The 10,283-nt window shown below is 31.2% G+C and overlaps 1 protein-coding gene across 1 annotated transcript; it reads right to left on the bottom strand.

Annotated features, from left to right (window-relative positions):
• Window positions 1-75: 75 nt before the first annotated feature.
• Window positions 76-9,411, bottom strand: LOC136226773 (wax ester synthase/diacylglycerol acyltransferase 2-like). Its single transcript, XM_066015424.1, has 6 exons — window positions 8,639-9,411; window positions 5,954-6,026; window positions 3,928-3,995; window positions 3,625-3,834; window positions 1,527-1,664; window positions 76-356 (listed from the first exon to the last, which is right to left on the bottom strand). Exons 1-6 carry the CDS (start codon window positions 9,380-9,382, stop codon window positions 198-200), a joined length of 1,392 nt encoding a protein of 463 aa, XP_065871496.1. The 5' UTR covers window positions 9,383-9,411; the 3' UTR covers window positions 76-197.
• Window positions 9,412-10,283: the final 872 nt, after the last annotated feature.

Genomic DNA, 10,283 nt, shown 5'->3' with positions numbered 1-10,283 from the left:
ATAGTAGAAACTTTAGAACTTGAAAAGATAACAAATGAGACTTTGGAAAAGTAAAAAAAATTAATTAGCAACATGAAGAAGTAAGAAAAGGTTGACATTTAATTAGCAGATTGGAAAAGAAAATTAAGCAGCAACAAAATTCATTTATTTTAAAAATAAAATCCTAAATCCCAAAACCCTAAACCCTAACACAGAATTCATTTATAAGGTAGCTGAGTAGAAGCTGCTTCTTTCATTTCAAGCAAACAATCTTCAAAGCACTTTGCAAGAAATTCAGGGTCTGGAATTATGTCTTTGGCCACCAATATTTGTAAATCTGCCTTCCCTGCATAGCTCACCATGTTCATTGCCAATGCCTGTCAAAAACATTAAAAAAAAAAAAAGAACATGTTAATTGGTCGGGCTCCGACAGTGTAACGACACGGTCTGGAGTGGATGGCGCCAGGTTAGAAGTTTGAGCAGCCTAAGGGATGACGATAGGGATAGGAATGAATTAAATCTCACTTATTAGTAAAATAAGAATCCAATACATGCAGACGTGTTTTAAATCCGTGAGGTGAGGTCCAAAGTATTGGATTTGGGTCGGAGCGGACAATATCTACAAGGTATTGGATCAGGATGTTACAGACAGGACTCTCGAGAATTAATTGATTTTGTATTTTTTATATTTTTTTATTTCCTAATAAAAAATTATTATATAAATGTAAAATACTTCTATTATCTAAAAATAATAATTTAAAATGATTTAATATGAAAAACACATATATTTATAACATATATTCTTAAACATTTTTCAACGATAACTTTTAAACAATAATATCATTGAAAAAATTCAAATAAGAAAAAAAATAATGTGTATAAATAATATAATTCGTCAAAAACTATAAAATAATGTCTTTAAGCGGTTAAATTCATCATGAAAACAAGTAGAGAACATAATTATAAAAAAAAAATGAAAACAATAAACACAATTCACCAAAAACCATGCGAGAATACTAAAAAATGAAGTATAATAAAGCAAAAAAAATATTTTTTTTGTTCTAAATGTCACCCAGACAGTGCCTACGCATCCCCAGGCGTCTTAGGCATTGCCTAGGTGGAAAAAATTGGAACGGACTCTCTACTTAATAAATTAGTTAGTTGTAAATATATAATTCAATTTAATGGACTATACTTGTTTCATCTTCATAAATTCATAATATAAATTTTGAATAAAGATTAATAAATAATGTTTTGTTAAATGAGTTTCTATGTTTTTCATCAAAAATTTAATGTCTTTGATTGTAATTGATCAATGATTCAATGTGTCAAACTCAAACGTTATGGACTTGATAAGAGCCTCTAAAAATATACTACAATCAAGATGCAATCTGACACTGGTCCGAAGCATACTGGTTTGGGACCGCTCAAATTGCTTCATGTTAACGCTGCTGACGTGGTGCAATATGAATGGTCTCGAACCACTGGTTCGATACCACATTAAAATCACTTTGCTTGTGAGACACTTCGATCACATATTTAATTACCTGAGGAGAACTAGTTAGATTAACTCTGATGAAGGTAATAGGATTGCCAGCTATCGTAATCTTCTCTTGTGGGCCAATAACATTCGATATCGTAAATGTAGTTTGGCATAAAAACTTATGTCCGACCCAGCTCATAATCTGCGCAAAAATATTCAAAAATTAAATTTCAACCATTCATTATATATTGAATAGTAAAGTATGCTTTGATGGGTCAAAAAAGATTAAATAAAGGGATGTTATATAAGTAACTACACTCGAGAAATGAGTATATATTAAGCATGAAAGGCAAAACTCTCCATTTTAGGAGCCTTTCCACCGTTCTTTGGAACCATTGACATCATATTATATCAACAGTGGTGCTGATGTGACATGGACTAGACAGTCCCAGACCAATTTGGTCACCCACATCCATTTTAGAATTTTTCCATTTTTAGTCCATTAGAAGGAATTTAGAGATTTTTTCTATCTTTGGAATCATTTAGATCATGTTAGATCAATAGTAATACTAATGTGGCATGGTTTGAACGCTCCTAGACTAGTTTCGTCCGGGAGCATTTTAACCTTACTCATCTCACCTTACTCTAACTCTTTTTCTAGTATTTAACCCATAAACCTATGTACATTGGAACCAGTTAAAAGGACAAAACAATTTTTTACCAACAATGCACAACCTATAAAAGTGGGAAGGTACTTCACTAAAAGGAACAAAGATATTCATTTTTCCGACCCTCTCCATCTCTCTGGTTTGCTCTTTATAATATCTACACACATGCAGGGGAAAAGATAGGACAACTCGGGGGTGGTGAAGGATCCGTGGCCACTGAAAACCTAAGATGAGTGGTTCCAATCCCCCTATCTCCACAAAAGGAAGTTGCTAAGGGTATAAATTTACACCCCAGCTTTTGAAGTGTGTATTCACCTTTGCACCCATGTGACTCACTTTACCATTAACATATAAACAAAGGGTCATTCCAATACAGATTCGACAAATAGAAAAAGTCATTTTACCTCAATGAGATCTATCAAGTTTAAAACTAACTAGAGATTTTTAATAGCAACCCACAACCTATAAAATCATGAAACTACTTCCTTAAAGGGAAAAAAGTTATTTATTTCGTTGACCTTCTATATCTCTATATTGTGCTCTCTATAATATAACCACACATACGGGGGAAAACACAAGGGGCTCAAAGTGCCGGAATACTTCCAACCTTAGAGAACCATCCCTGCTGATAGGGGTGGTTCAACCTCCCTGTCTTTAAGATTGGTCTTGACATTTTATGGTCCCAGACGAAATAAGAGATAAAGAGTTTTAATAATAAAAAAAATTATACTTACAAGTTTAAAATAGAAATTTAAGCTTATTTTACGCCTAAAATGTCATACTATTGGTCCCCTTTTAGGTCTTAATGGATAGTATGACTACATTTATAATTTTAAAAAAAGTACTATATATAGTTAAAAAAAAAGGGCTTCTTTTAACCCTAGACCCTAGGCGGCCGCACTCCTAACCAATTCCCAAACATGCCCTGCATGTCTCCACAAAAGGGGACTATTGGAAGTGTAAATTTACAGTCTCGGCTTTCAATGTTGTATTCGTCTTTGCACACATGTCACACACTTTATCATCTGTCGAAGTTGTTCATTTCTCCAATCCTCTCTATCTCTCTATTTTCTCTCTCTATAACATCTACATGCAGGGGCAGAGACAGCGGGGCTCGGGGGTTCCGAAGCACCCCGGTCCTTCGAGAATCACCAATGAGAGGGGTGATTCAGTCCCCTTATATCTACAGAAGGGGGCTACTGGGATCATTTATCTGATCCTCTCCATTTCTCTGTTTTTTCTCTCTATGATATCTATACGCATGCAGGGGCAAAGACAGTGGGCTCAGGGGGTTCCTAAGCACCCCCTCCGAAAATCACTCTTGAGAGTGGTGGTTCAGTCCCTCTATTTCCACAAAAGAAGGCTACTGGGGGTGTAAATTTACACCCCGACTTTTCGAATTCTGTATTCGCCTTTTCACGCACGTAACTCACTCAATCATCTATCAAAGTTCAAAACAAACTAATTAAATTGAAATTAAAATTGATTTATTACCTCCATTCCAGCCAAGGACATTGAAACATTTCTACATTTATGTGACCAATAAGCCACTGGTCCTCTTTTCTTCAACTTAGTCAATTCTTTAGCACTCTTCACATATTGTAAAGGTTTAATTCCTTTCTGATAATAAATAGGCACCAAAACGGTGCCGATTTCATTGCCCCATCTACACTTTGAATCCTTTTTCATCATCTCTCTCACATCCTGAAAAAAAAATTCCAACAAATTAATTTGGATTTTAAGAAAAATAAATTTCAAGAAGTTAAGGGGAGGAAAATGTGAATAATAAAAACTTACTTGTAATCCTGATTTCTCCCTTAAGTTAACCATAGCTATTCCTGTTATCCGATCCCCTTCTTTTAGAGCTACGAAAAAGAAGTCGGTGAGAAAATTAACATATATTAATTAGTTTCATACAAAATTATAGCACTTTTAGATCTTTTTTCGGGCAGAGAGCCGTCTAGAATGATATTCTAGTGGCCGGGAGTGAAATGGACCCGTACACTCCGTCTCTCCGTCTTTGTTTGTACATCAAAATTTAAAATTGGATTCACTTGAATAAAATGATAGATCGTGTTGAATAATCTCTGACAATTAAACTTAAAATGAATAATCAAGATTTAAATATACTTTTTCTTCAAGAGAGGTCAAATTTCGAATTTAAGACGATCAAGTTTCTCAAAGGCATCTCTTGATAGACAGATAGTTGGGGTTCGGTAGGGCACTGACTACTGGAAAACTCCATTACATTTTTGTAGGAGACTTTATTTTTTTTAAAGTAATTAAAAAAAATTAAGCATTCAATAGATATTGAAATACCCTTTATCTCTATCTCTGAATTTTAAATCCGTCATTGTTGATGAATTAATCATAATTTTTTGTTTTGTTTGACAAAAAAGAAGTAATGATTTAACTAATCAATAGCAGAATTAGGAAAGAATGTCCGGAATTTAATGACAACACGTCCGAATCTTCTTAAAAAATAAGAGGGTATTTGGTTGCTCATTCTCATGCTCATGTTTGGCTTTCCATTTCAAAAGGGAGAGTGTTACGTGTTTGATTAATGATCTCATGTTTGCTTTTTAGACCTAAAAATCAGCATTTTACAAAAACAGAGAATCTCTGTTTTTTGGAAAAACGGCTTTTCCAACAGCAAACCAGAACAGTAAATAGCAAACAGTAGTTGAAACAAACGAGCCCTAAATAACCAATTGGAAAATAGGGGGCTTGGATGAAAAACATAATTTTTTTTTATAAAACTATGTAGGGCTTTAATTTTTTTTATATAAAAACACTTGAAAAATATTAATTTTGCACTCATAAATTACAAGAACCACCACAACCGCTCCTTATCCATTAATTTTGACCCGTTACTGGTTATATTAGAAAGTCTAACTCAAATTTATCATTTTATGAGATAATTTGTGGAAAACTATGTAATTAATTATAAGTAACAAAATTGATTTGAAAAAAATAAAAAAAATAGAATTATTTCCATTGGGTCAACAAACATAGGATAGGACTGTTATGAATGTATAAAACCAAATTTGATTTCTCCAACGATCTTAAAAAGGAAATTTTGTTTTTATCTATTTTAAAATTATAATTCAGCCAAAATAATTTAAATCAAACGGTTGAAATTATTAAATACCACCTACCAGAATTTTCAAGTGACTTACGAAATTATCCAAATATAATAATAATAATAATAATAAGGGTAAATTTCGAATAAAACCCCGTGGTTTCACTAATTTTCAGATAAAGGGCTGTGGTTTACTTTTTGTCAAAACGAGGATTAAAGTTTTCAACTTTAGCAAAATAAAGACTTTTTCGATTCATACTATTAAAATCACCCTTGACGACTTCAAAAATGACATATTTTAAGAACTACTAATATTCTAAGCAACTTTAATTCTTCAACTTTTTTATTTTGAGATTATTTAGATGAAGTTTGGTAAAGAGAGAGAAAGTTAATGTTTAGAGAGAGAAAGGTCAAAAAAGATGATTTTCGAAAATAAAAAATGTAGTTTCATAGAAAATATGACATTGAACAACTTTAATTCTTGAAAATTTTCATTTTCAGGTCGTTAAAGATGGTTTTAATAGCATTAATTCAAGTGTGAAACCTCAATCCTTGTTTTGACAAAAAGTTAATCACAGTCCTTTATCTGAAAATTAGTGAAACTACAGAGGTTTTATTTGAAATTTACTGTAATAATAATAATAATAATAATAATAATATGTATTTGAAATTTACTGTAATAATAATAATAATAATAATAATAATAATAATAATAATAATAATAAGAATAAAATTGATTACAGTTTGGAGATCGATGATCGAAGTATCTTGATAATCCAGCTGATATTACTCCTATTAGAACATCATTGATAGTCTGCATTTTCACACAATTTCAATATTAATACCAAATCAAATAACAAATTAAATTAAAATTAAGATATAAATATAAATATAAAAATAAACTTTATATTAAGAATTTATACAGACATTTTCATGGTATAAAATTTTATAAATACAGATGTGAAGTTTTTTCATTTACAAAAACATATTTTTCTTTTACTAAATTCATTTAAATTTTAGTTTCAGTTTAACCTTTTTTTAAAAAGTTTTTAATTTAACTTAGGTCTTGTTTGATAAACCACTTAATTACTTAAATTAAAATGTTGAGCACTTATTTATTTAATTTAAGTGTGTTTGATAACGGTTGTTTCTACACCACTTAAATTAGTTAATTAAGTGAAAAATCACTTATTTTGATGAGTCAAAATATTTAACTTAACATTTTAAGTTAAACATTATCAACTAATATTTTTATAATATTTTTATAAGAACTAAATCATTTAATATTTTCAGCACTTATAATTTAGTACTTATTTTTTCAGCAGTTTTCAGTTTTATCAAACAGCACCTTAGTATATTATTTTTGGATTTACATGAAATTAACACAAAAATGACATGAAAAAATACGGATATTAAAATTATTATTATACTCTTTTATGTTTTTACGTGTTAACTTGTTGTATATGGCTCATAATATCAAAAAGGGTTTATCCCGGAGTGGAGCGGAGAGGAGCGGAGTGCATCGAGCGGAACAGAGCGGAACGACACTATAAATTCTCCCGGAGACGTAGGCAATTCAAAACCGCCGAACTTTGGTATGGTACAGGGGTATTTGAGTAATTTTGTTACACACTATAAATACATGTAAAAACTGTATCTTTTTTACACGATCAATAAGAAAACCGCTATCGCTCCCGGAGACGTAGGCAATTCAAAATTGCCGAACTTCGTTAACAAATCCTTGTGTTCGATCTTTGCTTGATTAATTTCTGTTTTATTTAGCTTCGTTTTCGACATAACTTTATTAATAAAGTTAGTAAAATTATAATTGGGCCTAATAGATGATCAACTCTTTGAATATGTTCATAAAAATAGATTGGCTTCTTAAACTTTGCAATTGTCTCACCAGCTTTTTTAATTTGATTATTTCGTATCATAAACTTTCTGAACTTATCCATAAAAGTAGATTAGCTCCCTAAAATTTATAAGTGTCTTACCAACTCTCTAAACTTACTTATTTCGTAACTAAATATAAAAACCTATTAAACCTAAATTCTAAAAATGCATATTCATCTATTCGAGAATAATTTTTTCTTTTTCCTTACCTTTCAACCTATCATAAGAGTTAGTGTTGCAGGTTTGAGAGATCGAATGGATGACGATTGAGAGTTAGTATTATGGTTTTTGTATAGTTGCTATGGAATAAGCAAGTTTAACGAGTTGGTGAGACACTTATAAAATTCAGGGAACTAATCTACATTTATGGACAAGTTCCGGAAGTTGGTAATACGAAATAATCAAATTCAAAGAGCTGGTGAGACACTTGCAAAGTTTAGGAACTCAATCTACTTTTATAGACAAGTTTAGGGAGTTGGTGATGTATTAAGCCTTACAATTACTATTTATAAACACGACACGAACCTCTTATATTATTATAAACTTATTACATGACTTCCAACTTGTTATTAGCAAACTTTTGGATAATTAGTATTAATATATTAATCCAAAAATAATATAAAATATTTAAAAATAGTGCCACGTTCTCGTATTATTTTAATTAATATATGTAAAACACCGTATGAAATCAACACTAATCTGATTAGGTTAACATAATTATGACATAAAGTTTTTAAATTGGATTAGAGTTAACTCATTTCAACTGTATCCTGAAATTAACAGGACACAAACCCGATAATTAATATCTCACTTCTGTTTCTTTCATTTTTTTTCTAAAATCAACTCCCAGTCTCTCTGTCAAAACAAATTATTAGTTAAAAATTAAATTTTATATAAAATAATAATTCTATTGAATATTATATAACATTAAAATAACTTCTAATAAATAAATGGGTAAATTTTAAATAAAACTTTTATGGTTTCACTAATTTTCAGATAAAGGACTGTGGTTTACTTTTTGTCAAAACAAGGATTGAGGTTTTAAACTTTAGCAAAATAAGGACTTTTTCGATTCATACTATTAAAATCACCATTGACAACTTCAAAAATGACATATTTTATAAATTACTAATATTTTAAACAACTTTAATTTTTCAACTTTTTTATTTTGAGATTATTTAGATGATGTTTGGTAAAGAGAAAAAGTTAATGTTTAAAGAGAGAGTTCTAAAAAAGATGATTTTCGAAAATCGAAAATGTAGTTCTATAAAAAAATATGATATTGAACAACTTTAATTCTTGAAAATTTTCATTTTCAGGTCGTTAAAGATGGTTTTAATAGTAATAATCCAAGTGCGAAATCTCAATCCTCGTTTTGACAAAAAGTAAACCACAATCCTTTATCTGAAAATTAATAAAACCACCAGTGTTTTATTTAAAATTTATTTATTTATTTTTTTTTTATTTTTTTTTTTTTTGTAAAATCAAAGAATGCAGAAATTCAATACAGAAAAAAAAAACCCAACGTACCGCATCTCCGACGACTTCTTTGACCATCTTCATATGTTTGATCAGAAACATAGCATTAACAATTTTTCTCGGCCACATCTCCACCCCATCACCGCCGGAGATAACTGTTTTCCGATCAGAAATCCACAAACACCTCGCCACGAACTCCAAAGTAAAAATCAAAGTAAAAAAAACCATCTGTATAAACCCTATCAAAGTCCTAATCAAACTCCTCTTTTTCTTCTCCGCCCTCCCCTTATCTCTCCGGCCACCACCAGCCACCAATGTCGGCACCGCCTCCGGATCCTCCGCCTTTCTACAATTAGCTAACAACATCGACATCAGCGACATTCCGTCGCCGAGAGCATGATGAAGTCGGAATACCAAACACTTCTCCAACACATGAATTTCCCACAGCGGTTTATCGGAACTTAATTTAGTGCCTACGCATAGATCGGCGACGTAATCATGAGCGATTTTCTCGGTTGTGTCACCGGCGGAGTAGGAGTTTTTGTCGACGATTATGATGTGGCGGTCGATGTCGATTTCGGACGGAATCCAGTATTCCCGACCGCTTTTGTCTCGGGAAAGAAGACTGCAGAATCTTGGATGGGTTACCATTAGAGAGTTTTTGATTGTGGATTTTAAGGCGTTAATGTCGACGGAGTTTTTCAGGCCAAGAGCACAGTGTATTGTGGAGTTCACCGTCGGGTGGACCATTAACCGGGCGGCGGGACTTAGTGGCTCGTCGGAAAAGTTTCCCATTGAGTTTGAGTTTATCAAATATGATAAAGGGAAAGGGACTGTTATATGAAACCAATCTCATATGATATATATATACATACATACATATAAAAGTTAATAAAATAGTTTCAAGGTTTTACAGAAGACCGTAATAATACAATTTTAATCCTGGTGTTTATTAAAGTATAATTAAATGTCTCGTTAATAAAAAAATTGTCATATTAGATGATGTAATATTTGTCGATTCATAACGCTGGAAAATGAAAAGTGATATTAAAACTGAAATATGCGGCGGCTAGAGGGATTAATGACAGTTATCTAATCAGTCAATTTCTGATGTTGAATAAACTGGATCTTTTTTTTAAAAAAGTTGAAGCTATTTTGATATTTTGTCATATATAAATATATATATTATTATTTTGCCGATTAGGGTCAATTTGGGTATTGTTGTGACCAATGTAATCTGTGGGAGAAATTTTATAGGAAAAATTTAACACAGGTTTAAATACATAATAAAATTTCTAAAAGTCAAGAAATATTATAAACCATAAAAAAAAAAAGTTATGTCTATGTCCAAGATCGGTCCTGTTGTGGGTAAACCCGCAACAAGACAAAAAAAAAAGACTTAGAAGAGGAGTTGGAAACCAACTACTTTATTCTAATGCGTAAGTAAGTTTTTAGGGACGAGATAAAAATGAACACAACAATGAATAAAAGTTGAGTAATGAGCGATTTGGAGCAATTAAAAAAACCGACTTTGTAAATTACACAATTCAAAGTCTGATTTTGCAAATGAATCAAACTACAAGTGTATTTGATCGAAAAACTGATTTACATATCATTTATCTGTAAATTTCAAAAAATAGAGAATCTTTATTTACAAACTTTTAGACTACGAAAGCTGTCTTTAAGAATCGATAAA

Source organism: Euphorbia lathyris, chromosome 4, assembly GCF_963576675.1.
Source record: "Euphorbia lathyris chromosome 4, ddEupLath1.1, whole genome shotgun sequence".
Classification (NCBI taxonomy): Eukaryota; Viridiplantae; Streptophyta; class Magnoliopsida; order Malpighiales; family Euphorbiaceae; genus Euphorbia; species Euphorbia lathyris.
Note: the sequence above shows the minus strand (reverse complement) of the source record. Positions and strands in the feature narration are given on the sequence as shown.

Bases quoted from the DNA above. Each gene is read 5' to 3' on its own strand.
- LOC136226773 (XM_066015424.1), bottom strand. From the start codon at position 9,382: ATGGGAAACTTTTCCGACGAGCCACTAAGTCCCGCCGCCCGGTTAATG. The intron at 6,027-8,638 runs GTACGTTGGGTT...GTGAAAATGCAG, and splicing joins AAGAAGTCGTCGGAGATGCG to ACTATCAATGATGTTCTAAT. The intron at 1,665-3,624 runs GTAATAAATCAA...ATTTTTGCGCAG, and splicing joins TGTCCTTGGCTGGAATGGAG to ATTATGAGCTGGGTCGGACA.